The following is a 15574-nucleotide window of genomic DNA, read 5'->3' as shown; positions in this document are numbered from 1 at the left end:
TACGCTGGTGATACTGTGTGGCAGGGCCGGGGTGTACAGCAGGTGGAAGTGAGCGCTGCGCTGGCTCCCTTCCCCTGCTTGTTACGGTTCCCGACCGCTGGCTGTGTTATTACGGCCAGCGGTCAGGGTCCTTAAAACCCGAGCCATAGACTTTTTACGGCTAAGGTTTTAACTTGCTGCCCGCGCGATCGGGCAGCTGAATGTCGGGTCTCCGGCTGTCAATGACCCTGAGGAGAGGATAGAAGCAGCTTTCGCTGCTTCTGTCTTCTCCGATGTCTTTTTACACAGCGCTCAATGAACGCTGTGTATAGGAATAGAGACAGCAGCAGCGGCGCTGTCTCTATTCCTCCCAGTGAAAATATTAAAAGTTCCAAAAAGGTCTTTTTTGACCTTTGAGGGACAGACCATAATAATAAAAAAAATAAGTAAAGTGCAAAAAATTCATCCGATTAAAAAACGGTCAGGGAAAAAACAAGATGCAAATCGGCCGGTAAAAACAGCAACACGGCCCGGAACGGATGCAAACCGGCCGGGAAAAAAAAAATAAAATAAAATTTAAAAAAAAACGGCCAAAAACGGCAGATTTTCCCGGCCGACACTCGGATCCTGTCGTGTGAATGAGGCCTTAGGCTATTAGAGCCAAATGAGCATATTTACAAAAATGAACAAGTTTTATAATAAACGGTTTTTAAAACAAATCACACTGTAGTTAGCAGCGAAGCGTCTATTAGATTAGTTGGGCAATAGGGAATTAATAAACTGGTGACAGAGCCTCCGTAAAGGCCTAAAATAGGACGGTCATTAAGGGGTTAAAACGCAGCAGTTCTGCGGCTCTACAGATCCTTCAAAAAAAAAAAGAAAAAAGGAAGAAACGCCAAAACTGATAAAGTCTCTAGTAAATATACAATGTAAACGTGACCTTACACCAAGTGTGCCCTTTATGAGGTGCAGTAATGTTAGTCTAGTGTCTGCCACAGAAGTGCAGGAACTTGGAGAGAACACAAGCGACTTGCCATTTTTTTGCAAGTAAAAGTGGAAATCGCTGCACAAATCCACATCCTGAGGTAACAACATGAGAGAAATAAACCCAGAGTGCTGCAACAGTAAACTGCTCCGGGCACTAGACCAGGGAGAGACAACTATATACCAGAACACGGTAACGTCTACGACTAGCAGAATAGCCCACTGCCTACCCAGAAGAGGAACGAGAGGACTCCTATGCACAGGCGGGCTGTGCTCTCCACATAGCGACCCATGATGAGTAGGTGGAAGTCCCGGCTCTGCTCGCTCACTGACCGACTGACTGGCCCGCCCTTCTCACATGATCTCCAGTGACTTCATCCCTTTACTACGCCTCCTATCAGGAGATGTAAACGGACACAGGTGAGTGTGCTGGTATCCACAGAACGGCTGACTCTCCACAATGGCTGGTGAAAGGAGAACAGCACAGCAGACGGGAGGTGCAGGGAGAAGCACTAGTCACATGAACTATGGGGGTCGGTTTCAAAATCACTCAAAAACGGAATTGTTTATAAATGAATTGTACTGCAAAAGATTGAAATAAAACCCCTAAGGAACGTCCTGCAAACAGTTTGGCACGCAGCTTCAGCCTAAAGTGGGCATTAACCCCTTAATGACCAGGCCATTTTGCACGTTAATGACCAAGGATTATTTTTTGTTTTTTCACGGTCGCATTCCAAGAGTCGTAACTTTTTTTATTCCGTCGACATAAGCGTATAAGGGCTTGTTTTTTGTGGGACGAGTTGTATTTTGTAATTCTACCATTTTTAGATGCTTATAACATATTGATTAACTTTTATTAACTTTATTTTAGGAGAGAATTGAAAATAAGCAGCTATTCCAGCATTAATTTTCACGTTATAAATTTACGCCGTTTACTATGCATCGTAAATAACATGTTAACTTTATTCTATGGGTCGGCACGATTACGGGGATACCAAATATGTAAAGGTTTTCTATGTTTTCCTACGTTTGCACAATAAAAACCCTTTTTGAAAAAAATTAGTTTTTGCATCGCCGCATTCCAAGAGACGTAATGTTTTTATTTTTCCGTTGATGTGGCTGTATGTGGGCTTGATTTTTGCCGGCCAATGTGTAGTTTTCATTAGTACTATTTTGGGGTACATAGGACTTATAGATTAACTTTTATTTTTGATGGGGGGAATGGGAGAAAAGAGAGAATTTTGCCATAGTTTTTTGCGTTTTTTTTGGACGCTGTTCATCCGGCGGTTTAATTAATGTGTTCATTTTATTGGTCAAGTCGTTACGATCGCGGGGATACCATATATGTGTATATGTGATTTGTTTTGACACTTTTACTAAATAAAACCACTTTTTGGGCAAAAATTTGATTTTGATTGTAATTGTTTTTCGTTTGTTTTTTTCACAAACTTAATTTAACTGATTGACATTTTTTTTTTTAGTCTCACCAGGGGACTTCACTATGCGATCTGCTGATCGCATATATAATGCTTTGGTATACTTAGTATACCGAAGCATTATTTCCTGTCAGTGTAAAACTGACAGGCAATCTGTTAGGTCATGCCTCCGGCATCGCCTAACAGGCATTTGCTGAAGACAGACCTGGGGGTCTTTGTTAGACCCCCGGCTGTCATGGAAACCCGACGGCGATCCGCGATCTGTTTGCGGGGGCGCCGATCACGTGACAGAGGGAGCTCCCTCCCTCTGTCAAACACATTAGATGTCGCTGTCACTATTGACAGCGGCATTTAATGGGTTAAACTGCCAGAATCGGAGCGCGCTTCGATTCCCGCAGTTGCAGCAGGAGCCAGGCTGTGTATAACAGCCGTGCTCCTGCCGCTGATCGCGTGGGTACAGTGTCAGTACCCGCGCCATCACAGGACGGATATATCCGTCCTCCTGCGCGAACTAGCAGCTGCTGAGAACGGATATATCCGTCCTTCGGCGTTAAGGAGTTAAGCTAGAAATTCATAAACGCGGAAAACGGCTGCCTGCAACAGCCAAACCCAATTTCCCAGCCACCACTAATGTATAAATAAAATGATTGTACTTTATTAGCTACGTATAGCTGGACATACCACACTTAGAATTAAAATTGTCACTAGCCGAGATCGGATGCACAAGATATCACCTGATTAAACAGGCATATGTTACATGTCAACGTAGGAATGACTCTTCCCTATTCAGTTAAATTGTAAGGCAACTAGTGGACAACAATTAGTCCGATCATCGGCAGTGTATTAAAATATTGACAGCCCCCCGACATGTTTCGCTACTAAGTAGCGTCCTCAGGGGTACACGGGGCTACTTAGTAGCGAAACATGTCGGGGGGCTGTCAATATTTTAATACACTGCCGATGATCGGACTAATTGTTGTCCACTAGTTGCCTTACAATTTAACTGAATAGGGAAGAGTCATTCCTACGTTGACATGTAACATATGCCTGTTTAATCAGGTGATATCTTGTGCATCCGATCTCGGCTAGTGACAATTTTAATTCTAAGTGTGGTATGTCCAGCTATACGTAGCTAATAAAGTACAATCATTTTATTTATACATTAGTGGTGGCTGGGAAATTGGGTTTGGCTGTTGCAGGCAGCCGTTTTCCGCGTTTATGTATATTGTGCCCGCCAGCTACCAAGGGTCATTAATTTGTTTGTTCTAAGCTAGAAATTCATACCCTTAGGCTGGATTTACACGAGCGTGTGCGTATTGCGCGCGCAAAAAACGCAGCGTTTTGCGTGCGCAAAAGGTCCATAACAGCTCTGTGTGTCATGAGCATATGATGCGTGGCTGCGTGATTTTCGCGCAGCCGCCATCATTATGACACTCTGTTTGTATGTTTGTAAACAGAAAAGCACGTGGTGCTTTTCTGTTTTCATTCATAGTTTTTACTACTGTTGCGCGAATCACGCGCGGCAGCCGGAGGTGCTTCCTTGTGCCGTGCGCAGTTTTCACGCAGCCATTGACTTCAATGGGTGCGTGATGCGCGATAAACGGGCAAATATAGGACATGTCGTGAGTTTTACACTGCGGACACATGCTGCGTGAAAATCACTGACAGTCTGAACGGCCCCATTGACTAACATAGGTCCGTGCGAGGCGCGTGAAAATTACGCGCGTTGCACGGACGTATTATACGTTCGTCTGAATAAGCCCTGAATAAGCTGACCCGAAAATCACGGCCGTGCACATGGCTATGGTCGTGTGCATGAGGCCTTAGGCTGGGTTCACACGAGCATGTTTGGTCCGTAATGGACGGAACGTATTTCGGCTGCAAGTCCCGGACCGAACACAGTGCAGGGAGCCGGGCTCCTAGCATCATAGTTATGTACGACGCCAGGAGTCCCTGCCTCTCCGTGGAACTACTGTCCTGTACTGAAAACATGATTATAGTACGGGATAGTTGTCCTGCAGCGAGTCAGGGACTCCTAGCATCGTACATAACTATGATGCTAGGAGCCCGGCTCCCTGCAGTGTGTTCGGTCCGGGACATGCGGCTGAAATACGTTCCGTCCATTACGGACCGAACATGCTCGTGTGAACCCAGCCTAAGGCCTCATGCACACGACCGTAGCCATGTGCACGGCCGTGATTTTCAGGTCGGCCGGCTGCGTACTGTCAGCCGCGAGCCGCCCCCAAATCCCGGTCCATGCACATGGCCGCGGCCATTATTTTCAGTGAGCCCAGACCGCAGGAGACGGCCGTAATAAGGCATGTCCGTTCTTTCTGCGGTTGGGACTCCCGGGCCATGCATGGACCGTAAAAACTATTCTCCCGTGGATTTTCGGGGGAATTGCGGCCGCAAAAGCACGTTCGTGTGCATGGGGCCTTAGGGTATGTTCACACGCAGTGGTTTCAGACGTAATTCGGGCGTTTAACTCCTCGAATTACACCTGAAAAAACGCCCCTAATACGCCTACAAACATCTGCCCATTGCTTTTAATGGGAATTACGATGTTCTGTTCCCACGAGCCTTTATTTTACGCGTCGCTGTCAAAATACGGCGCGTAAAATGACGGCTCGTCAAAAGAAGTGCAGGACACTTCTTGGGACGTTTTTGGAGGCGTTTTTCATTGACTCCATTGAAAAACAGCTCCAAAAACGGCCGTAAAAAATGCAGCGAAAAACGAGAGTTGTTAAAAAACATCTGAAAATCAGGAGCTGTTTTCGCCTGAAAACCTCTCCGTATTTTCAGACGTTTTGCTCACTGCGTGTGAACCTACCCTAAAGGCCGGATTTACATGAGCTTGTGCGTTTTGCGCGCAAAAGGTACTTAACAGCTCCGTGTGTCATCACCATATGATGCGTGGCTGCGTGCTTTTCGCGCAGCCGCCATCATTATGACACTCTGTTTGTATGTTTGTAAATAGAAAAGCACGTGGTGCTTTTCTGTCTTCATTCATACTTTTTACTGCTGTTGCGCAAATCATGTGCGTCACACGGAAGTGCTTCTGTGTGCTGCGTGTGATTTTCACACACCTATTGACTTCAATGGGTGCGTGATGCGCGAACAATGCACAAATATAGGACATGTCGTGACTTTTACGCAGCGGACTCACGCTGCGTGAAACTCACGGACAGTCTGCACGGCCCCATAGACTAACATAGGTCTGTGCGGGGCGCGTGAAAATCACGCACGTTGCACGGACCTATTATACGTTCGTCTGAATAAGCCCTTAATCCTAAGTATACCGATTTTGACAGTAAAGAACAGTACAGCCATTTAAAAAAAAAAAAAAAACAGGTGGGCTCTGGGAACCCTTCTAGCTCTCGTACGTTTAACACCTTGGATGCCACAATCAGATTTGTTTCCCTCCCGTTAGGGTATGTTCACACGACCTATTTTCTGACGTAATTCAGGCGTTTTACGCCTCGATTTACGCCTGAAAAAACGACTCCAATATGTCGGCAAACATCTGCCCATTGCTTGCAATGGGTCTTACGATGTTTTGTTCAAACGAGGTGTAATTTTACGCGTCGCTGTTAAAAGACGGCGCATAAAATTACGCCCGCGTCAAGGACACTTCTTGGGCCGTTTTTGGAGCCGTTTTTTATTGACTCCAATGAAGAACAGCTCCAATTACATCCGTAAAAGACGCGGCGAAAAACGCGAGTAGATGCAAAAACGTCTGAAATTTAGGAGCTGTTTTCGCCTAAAAATAGCTCCGTAATTTGAGACGTATTTTGCGTTGTCGTGTGAACATACCCTTAGGGTATGTGCACACGATAACTGCATTTACGTCTGAAATTGCATGTACTCGCATTTTGCGAGGCGTCAATTACGGACGTAATTTGGAGCTGTCCTGCACTTCTTTTGACGAGCCGTCTTTTTTACGCGTCGTCGTTTGACAGCGACGCGTAAATGACAGGTCGTCGGCACAGTACCTCGGCAAACCCATTCAAATGAATGGGCAGATGTTTGCCGACGTATTCGAGCCGTATTTTCAGACGTAAAGCGAGGCTTCAAACGCCTCGTTTACGTCTGAAAATAGGTCGTGTGAACCCAGCCTTATAGTGATTGCTGGGGCAGACCGTTTTAACATAACATCATTGGGCCTAACTAAGGCCTCCAGGCTGTCCTACGATAGTAAGGCTGGGTTCACACACCCTATTTACGGACGTAATTCGGGTGTTTTAGCCGCGAATTACGTCTGAAAATACGGCTCCAAAGCGTCGGCAAACATCGGCCCATTTATTTGAATGGGTTTTATGATGTACTGTGCCAACGGTCATTTTTTTTACGCGCCGTAAAAAGAAGTGCCTCTCACTTCTTGAGACGTAATTGGAGCCATTTTCCATTGACTCCATGTACTCCTGCGTACGTGGACGCAGCGAAAAGCGCCTGCACATGCCATTACGTCTGAAATTCCGGAGCTGTTTTCTCCTGAAAACTACTCCGTAATTTCAGACGTAACGAAGGCTGCCGTGTGAACATACCCTTACTCTTTACATGCACAGCCAATAATGCATGCCTCCCAACCGTCCTGGATCCGGCGGGACAGTCCCGGTTTCTCACAGGGCCGGCATCGACACCAGTGAGAACGCCGCTGCAAGACTCCTGCCTTCTTCTTATGGTGAGTGACGTCAACTACCTCTACCACTCTCCGCTCTGGCGGCATTTATCGCACACAGTATAAGGGGGCTGTGTTGCGCTACCTACAACGGGGCTGTGTGTGGCGCTATCTACAGTGGGGCTGTGTATGGCGCTATCTACAGGGGCTGTGTGTGGCACTATCTACAGGGGGCTGTGTGTGGTGCTATCTACAGAGGGGCTGTGTCTGGAGCTATCTACAGGGGGGCTGTGTGTGGAGCTATCTACAGGGGGGCTGTGTGTGGAGCTATCTACAGGGAGGCTGTGTGTGGATCTATCTACAGGGGGGCTGTGTGTGGAGCTATCTACAGGGGGGCTGTGTCTGCCACTATCTACAGGGGGGCTGTGTCTGCCACTATCTACAGGGGGGCTGTGTCTGCCACTATCTACAGGGGGGCTGTGTCTGCCACTATCTACAGGGGGGCTGTGTCTGCCGCTATCTACAGGGGGGCTGTATCTGGAGCTATCTACAGGGGGGCTCTGGTGGATGATTTTTTCCATTGACCGGTAGCAGTTATACAACTGGAAAAAACAAATCACCATCATGTAACTCTGCTACCTGTCAATTGAAAAGTCATCAATCAACGGGTCTAATGGGTAAATTAAGGACTATAGGTTTAGAAAGTATAGTTTGTAATTGGATTGAGAATTGGCTCAAGGACCATATGCAGAGAGTTGTGGTCAATGATTCCTACTCTGAATGGTCCCCGGTTATAAGTGGTGTACCCCAGGGTTCAGTGCTGGGACCACTATTATTCAACTTATTTATTAATGATATAGAGGATGGGATTAATAGCACTATTTCTATTTTTGCAGATGACACCAAGCTATGCAATATAGTTCAGTCTATGGAAGATGTTCGTGAATTGCAAGCGGATTTAAAGAGGCTCTGTCACCAGATTTTGCAACCCCTATCTGCTATTGCAGCAGATAGGCGCTGCAATGTAGATTACAGTAACGTTTTTATTTTTTTAAAACAAGCATTTTTGGCCAAGTTATGACCATTTTTGTAGTTGTGCAAATGAGGCTTGCAAAAGTCCAAGTGGGCGTGTTGAAAAGTAAAAGTACAAGTGGGCGTGTATTATGTGCGTACATCGGGGCGTTTTTACTTCTTTTACTAACTGGGCGTTCTGACGAGAAGTATCATCCACTTCTCTTCAGAACGCCCAGCTTCTGCCAGATCACGCTGTGACGTCACTTCCCCAGGTCCTGCATCGTGTCAGACGAGCGAGGACACATCGGCACCAGAGGCTACAGTTGATTCTGCAGCAGCATCAGCGTTTGCAGGTAAGTAGCTACATCGACTTACCTGCAAACGCCGATGCTGCTGCAGAATCATCTGTAGCCTCTGGTGCCGATGTGTCCTCGCTCGTCCGACACGATGCAGGACCTGTGAGTGACGTCACAGCGTGATCTTTCGAGAACACGCTGTGTCTGCACTGCCAGAAGCTGGGCGTTCTGAAGAGAAGTGGATGATACTTCTCGTCAGAACGCCCAGCTAGTAAAAGTAATAAAAACGCCCCGATGTACGCACATAATACACGCCCAGTTGTACTTTTACTTTTCAACACGCCCAGTTGTACTTTTGCAAGCCTCATTTGCATAAATACAAAAATGGTCATAACTTGGCGAAAAATGCTCGTTTTTAAAAAATAAAAACGTTACTGTAATCTACATTGCAGCGCCGATCTGCTGCAATAGCAGATAGGGGTTGCAAAATCTGGTGACAGAGCCTCTTTAAACAAACTAAGTGGTTGGGCGTCCACTTGGCAAATGAAGTTTAATGTAGATAAAAGTAAAGTTATGCATCTGGGTACCAACAACCTGCATGCATCATATGTCCTAGGGGGAGCTACACTGGGGGAGTCACTTGATGAGAAGGATCTGGGTGTAATTGTAAATCATAAACTAAATAACAGCATGCAATGTCAATCAGCTGCTTCAAAGGCCAGCAAAATATTGTCGTGTATCAAAAGAGGCATGGACTCGCGGGACAGGGATGTAATATTACCACTTTACATAGCATTAGTGAGGCCTCATCTAGAATATGCAGTCCAGTTCTGGGCTCCAGTTCATAGAAAGGATGCCCTGGAGTTGGAAAAAATACAAAGAAGAGCAACAAAGCTAATAAGGGGCATGGAGAATCTAAGTTATGAGGAAAGATTAAAAGAACTAAACCTATTTAGCCTTGAAAAGAGACGACTAAGGGCGGACATGATTAACTTATATAAATATATGAGTGGCACATACAAAAAATATGGTGAAATCCTGTTCCATGTAAAACCCCCTCAACAAACAAGGGGGCACTCCCTCCGTCTGGAAAAAGAAAGGTTCAACCTGCAGAGGCGACAAGCCTTCTTTACTGTGAGAACGGTGAATTTATGGAATAGCCTACCGCAGGAGCTGGTCACAGCAGGGACAGTAGATGGCTTTACAAAAGGCTTAGATAATTTCCTAGAACAAAAAAATATTAGCTCCTATGTGTAGAAATTTTTTACTTCCCCTTGCCCATCCCACTTCCCCTTTCCCATCCCTTGGTTGAACTTGACGGACATGTGTCTTTTTTCAACCGTACAAACTATGTAACCACAGGGTCTCCCTCTTGACTTTCATTGTTCTCAGCCTTTTGGTTTGTCCAGCAGTTGCTGCCGCCGTGATGAGCAAATGTTATACCCAAGTTAGGAAAAGTAACATAAAGACGATATAACCGGATCCATAATATCTGTTATATCCAGACAGTCTAGAGATCAGCAGTGAGAATGTGCGCGTGTTATTTGCAGAAGGATCTGGCCGTGATTTGATGTGTTTATGCGGGATATTGGGCGTGGTTAGGGCGTGGCTTAAAAATGTACCTCTTTTCCGAATTCAAAACTTGGGAGGTGTAGCGCCCATGGCCGCGGGCCGTCGGGTTCACTCTCTGTAAAGGATCTGCCAGGCACTACGTCTGTGGATACTCCCAGGATTAATCAATCGACACCTGAGGCCAGACCTCTTAGACTGACACCGGCTCCCACCAATCAGGGTGGCAGGCTCAGGAGTGGGAGAGCCTATCGCGGCCTGGTCAGTCGGAGTTAGCTCCGCCCCCTGTCCATTTATACCTGCCGTTTTCTCTTCCTCATTGCTTGTGATTCTTCTTGGTTTCCTGGCCCCACTGCTGCCTTGCTCCAGCCTGCTTCTGCCGTGCTTCAGCCTTGCTTCAGTTCCCGCTTATCCTGCTTCGCTCTGCGTTTGTATACTTCATTACATCCTGATCCTGACTGCTCGTTCACCACTCCGTTCCCTCACGGTGTTCCGTGGGCTACTGCCCCTTCCCTTGCTTGTTCCCTGTTTGTATCCCCTTGCACTTAGTCAGCGTAGGGACCGCCGCCAAGTTGTACCCCGTCGCCTAGGGCGGGTCGTTGCAAGTAGGCAGGGACAGGGCGGTGGGTAGATTAGGGCTCACTTGTTCCCTTCACATTCCTCCGCCATTACATAATCACAAGCCCATACCTAGTCTACCATTTCTCCTACGCTGACTCTATCATGGACCCCCTTGAGACCCTGACCCAGCAGATGCAGGGCCTCTCCCTACAGGTCCAGGCCCTGGCTCAGAGGGTCAACCAGTCTGACGCTGCCATAGTAGTACCCCTCACCTCACCTCTAGAACCTGACCTCAAGTTACCTGACCGGTTCTCAGGGGACCGTAAGACTTTTCTCTCCTTCCGGGAGAGTTGCAGACTTTACTTCCGTCTAAAATCTCACTCCTCAGGTTCCGAGAACCAGCAGGTGGGAATCATTATATCCCGACTCCAGGAAGGGCCCCAAGAGTGGGCCTTCTCCTTGGCTCCTGACGCCCCTGAACTTTCCTCCGTTGATCGTTTTTTCTCTGCCCTCGGACTCATTTACGACGAGACTGACAGGACTGCCTTAGCCGAGAGTCAGCTGGTGACCTTACGTCAGGATAGGAGACCTGTTGAGGAATACTGTTCTGATTTTAGAAAGTGGTGCGTAGCTTCTCGGTGGAACGACCCGGCCCTAAGGTGCCAGTTTAGGTTAGGATTATCTGACGCCCTGAAGGATCTGCTTGTTAGCTACCCCTCTTCTGACTCCCTAGACCAGGTTATGGCCCTAGCAGTACGACTTGAGCGACGTCTCAGGGAACGTCAGCTTGAACGTTTCAGTGTTTTCCCCTCTGACTTCCCTGCGATCCCCCCCGAGATCCCGTCTCCTCGCTCTTCCACGGAAGACTCGGAGGTACCTATGCAACTCGGGGCCTCCATGTCTCCTCGACAACGTAGAGAGTTCCGCAGGAAGAATGGTCTCTGCTTCTATTGTGGGGATGACAAGCATCAACTGAACACCTGTCCCAGGCGCAAGAATAAGCAGCCGGAAAACTTCCGCGCCTAAGTGATCATCGGGGAGGTCACTTGGGCGCACAGGTATTTCCCGTTAATATGAAACGCAATAAAATTTTGCTTCCCTTTCAGGTCTCGTTTGCTGGCAGGTCTGCCACTGGCAGTGCCTTCGTGGATTCTGGCTCATCTGCTAATATCATGTCTGTGGAATTTGCTATGTCTCTAAAAATGCCTTTTATTGATTTGCCTTCTCCTGTCCCGGTAGTGGGTATCGACTCCACTCCTCTTGCTAATGGTTATTTTACTCAGCATACTCCTGTTTTTGAACTCCTTGTTGGCTCCATGCATTTGGAGCAGTGCTGGTGATGCAGGGATTATCGTCCGATCTGGTATTAGGTCTTCCCTGGTTGCAGCTGCATAATCCCACGTTTGATTGGAATACTGGGGATCTCACCAAATGGGGTAGTGAATGCCTGACGTCATGTCTTTCGGTTAACTCTATTTCTCCCCATGAGGAGGTAAACACGCTACCTGAGTTTGTTCAGGACTTCGCTGATGTTTTTTCTAAGGAGGCCTCCGAGGTGTTGCCCCCTCATAGAGATTACGATTGCGCCATCGATTTGGTACCAGGTGCTAAGCTTCCTAAGGGTAGGATATTTAATCTTTCATGTCCTGAACGTGAAGCCATGAGGGAGTATATCCAAGAATGCCTGGCCAAGGGTTTCATTCGCCCCTCGACTTCTCCTGTAGGTGCTGGCTTCTTCTTCGTGGGGAAGAAGGATGGTGCTCTTAGGCCGTGCATTGACTATCGGAACTTGAATAAGGAGCCAGTATCCCCTTCCTTTGATTCCGGATCTTTTTAATCAGGTTCAGGGGGCCCAATGGTTCTCTAAGTTCGATCTACGGGGGGCGTATATCCTTATCCGCATCAAAGAGGGGGATGAGTGGAAGACTGCGTTCAACACGCCCGAAGGTCATTTCGAATACCTGGTCATGCCCTTTGGGTTGTGTAATGCCCCTGCTGTCTTCCAGAATTTTATTAATGAAATTCTGACAGATTACCTGGGAAATTTTCTTGTAGTGTACCTTGATGACATACTGGTGTTTTCCAAGGACTGGTCCTCCCACGTGGAGCATGTCAGGAAGGTCCTCCGGGAAAATAATCTGTTTGCGAAAACCGAAAAATGTGTGTTTGGGGTACAGGAGATACCATTTTTGGGTCAAATCCTCACTCCTCATGAATTCCGCATGGACCCTGCCAAGGTTCAGGCTGTGGCGGAATGGGTCCAACCTGCCTCCCTGAAGGCGCTAGTGTTTTTTGGGGTTCGCTAACTATTACAGGAGATTTATTGCCAACTTCTCGGTCGTCGCTAAGCCTCTTACGGACCTCACTCGCAAGGGTGCTGATGTCCTCCACTGGCCTCCTGAGGCCGTCCAGGCTTTTGAGACCCTCAAGAAGTGCTTTATCTCGGCCCCCGTGCTGGTTCAGCCCAACCAAAGGGAGCCATTTATTGTGGAGGTTGACGCGTCCGAGGTGGGAGTGGGGGCCGTCTTGTCCCAGGGTACCAGCTCCCTCACCCATCTCCGCCCCTGTGCTTACTTCTCTAGGTAGTTTTCGCCCACGGAGAGTAACTATGATATTGGCAACCGCGAACTTTTAGCCATTAAATGGGCTTTTGAAGAGTGGCGTCACTTCCTGAAGGGGGCCAGACACCAGGTAACGGTCCTTACTGACCACAAGAATCTGGTTTTCCTAGAATCTGCCCGGAGGCTTAATCCTAGACAAGCTCGATGGGCGCTATTCTTTACCAGATTTAACTTCTTGGTTACCTATAGGGCTGGGTCCAAAAATATTAAGGCGTAGTTTCATGGCCAATCCTCCTTCTGAGAAGGATCCTGCTTGTATTTTACCCCCTGGTATAATCGTTTCTGCCACTGATTCTGATTTAGCCTCTGACATTGCGGCTGATCAAGGTTCAGCTCCCGGGAACCTCCCTGGGGACAAGCTGTTTTTCCCCCTGCAATACCGGCTAAGGGTACTCAGGGAAAACCATGACTCCTCCTGTTCCCGTTCTCACCCCTGAGGGGATGGAATTCGAGGTGGCCAAGATCGTGGACAGTAGGATGATCCAGGGCTCCCTCCAGTACCTGGTCCATTGGATAGGATACGGGCCGGAGGAGAGGACTTGGGTACCTGCTCGAGATGTTCACGCTGGGGTATTGGTCAGGAGGTTCCACCTTCTCTTCCCCACTAAACCGGGTCCTCTTAGTAAGGGTCCGGTGGCCCCTCATAAAAGGGGGAGTACTGTAAAGGATCTGCCAGGCACTACGTCTGTGGATACCCCCAGGATTAATCAATCGACACCTGAGGCCAGACCTCTTAGACTGACACCGGCTCCCACCAATCAGGGTGGCAGGCTCAGGAGTGGGAGAGCCTATCGCGGCCTGGTCAGTCGGAGTTAGCTCCGCCCCCTGTCCATTTATACCTGCCGTTTTCTCTTCCTCATTGCTTGTGATTCTTCTTGGTTTCCTGGCCCCACTGCTGCCTTGCTCCAGCCTGCTTCTGCCGTGCTTCAGCCTTGCTTCAGTTCCCGCTTATCCTTCTTCGCTCTGCGTTTGTATACTTCATTACATCCTGATCCTGACTGCTCGTTCACCACTCCGTTCCCTCACGGTGTTCCGTGGGCTACTGCCCCAAACCCTTGCTTGTTCCCTGTTTGTATCCCCTTGCACTTAGTCAGCGTAGGGACCGCCGCCAAGTTGTACCCCGTCGCCTAGGGCGGGTCGTTGCAAGTAGGCAGGGACAGGGCGGTGGGTAGATTAGGGCTCACTTGTTCCCTTCACCTTCCTCCGCCATTACACTCACCTCCCGACGCCCGCAGCCATGGATCTGTGAGCGCTGGCCTCCGTCCCCCTCCTAGGAGATGCCAGCGCTCACTTCCGCTACGTCCGGCCGGGTCCCGAACCGCTACAGCAAGACCTCTAGTTCCACAGTTGCTTCCAGCGGTCCTTCTGATGTATTCGAGGTAAAGGAGATCCTGGACCGCAAGAGGGTAGGAGGAAGGACTTTCTATCTGGTGGACTGGAGAGGGTTTGGTCCTGAGGAGAGGTCCTGGGAGCCAGAAGAGAACCTCAGTGCTCCTGCTCTTATTAAAAATGTCCTCTCTCACTCTGGCCCCAAGAGGAGGGGGTGTAAGAGGGGGGATACTGTAGCGCCCATGGCCGCGCCGTCGGGTTCACTCACCTCCCGACGCCCGCAGCCATGGATCTCCCTCCGTCTCCCTCCTAGGAGATGCCAGCGCTCACTTCCGCTCCGTCCGGCCGGGTCCCGTAGGGTGCGCACGCTCGCGCCCGCTCTTAAAGGGCCAGCGCGCGCACATGAAAACTATGATCATTAACCCACGTGATTCCCTGCTCTATAAGAATGACCCAGTCCTTCTGATCCTTGCCTGAGCGTTTAGTTTTTCCCTGTCTGTCTCACAAATGGTCCCTTAGTGTCTCCCGTTCCAGCTGTTACCCGTTCCCTGTTACCGTTCCTGTATTCCGCTTTGTTCCTGTGCCTATCCGTGTTCAGGTGCCATCTGCCACGTCAAGTGCCATCTGCCACGTCAAGTGCCATCTGCCACGTCATGTGTCATCTGCCACGCCAAGTGCCATCTGCCACGCCAAGTGCCATCTTCCACGCCAAGTGCCATCTTCCACGCCAAGTGCCATCTGCCACGCCAAGTGCCATCTGCCACGCCAAGTGCCATCTGCCACGCCAAGTGCCATCTGCCACGCCAAGTGTCATCTGCCACGTCAAGTACCATCTGCCACGTCAAGTGCCATCTGCTCATCGGATACTGCCCGCCACGTCTGGCGCCACTCTCCACACCTGCCTCCATCCGTGCTGAACCCACAGCCACCGTCCGGACTATTTCAGGTACCAAAGCATTACTTTCTGCCATCTTACTTTCACATTGACTGTGACCTGGTCAGCTGCCTCCCCGCTACGGCGGAGCGGCCTAGTGGGTCCACAAACCCAGCGTCCGTGACAGGAGGTATGAATAATGTATTGCAATTTTCAGATATTTCAGTATATTACAGTTCAAAATGGAAGATAATAGTTTTTAGGGGTTTTCCCACCTTGAACATTTATGGCAT

The 15574-nt window shown here is 48.7% G+C and overlaps 1 protein-coding gene across 2 annotated transcripts in view; it reads right to left on the bottom strand.

The window, feature by feature from the left end:
* LOC142740829 (tetraspanin-3-like) overlaps positions 1–1422 on the bottom strand; it is a 148255-nt gene extending 146833 nt beyond the window's left edge. For both annotated transcript variants that reach the window (XM_075850255.1, XM_075850262.1), the window contains exon 1: positions 1194–1422. In XM_075850255.1, coding sequence (XP_075706370.1) covers positions 1194–1256 — 63 coding nt within the window. In that variant the 5' untranslated portion in view covers positions 1257–1422. The remainder of the gene's footprint in view (positions 1–1193) is intronic.
* Between the last annotated feature and the right edge of the window lie 14152 nt (positions 1423–15574).

The sequence above is a fragment of the Rhinoderma darwinii genome, chromosome 1 (assembly GCF_050947455.1).
Source record: "Rhinoderma darwinii isolate aRhiDar2 chromosome 1, aRhiDar2.hap1, whole genome shotgun sequence".
In the NCBI taxonomy this organism is placed as follows: domain Eukaryota; kingdom Metazoa; phylum Chordata; class Amphibia; order Anura; family Rhinodermatidae; genus Rhinoderma; species Rhinoderma darwinii.
Note: the sequence above shows the minus strand (reverse complement) of the source record. Positions and strands in the feature narration are given on the sequence as shown.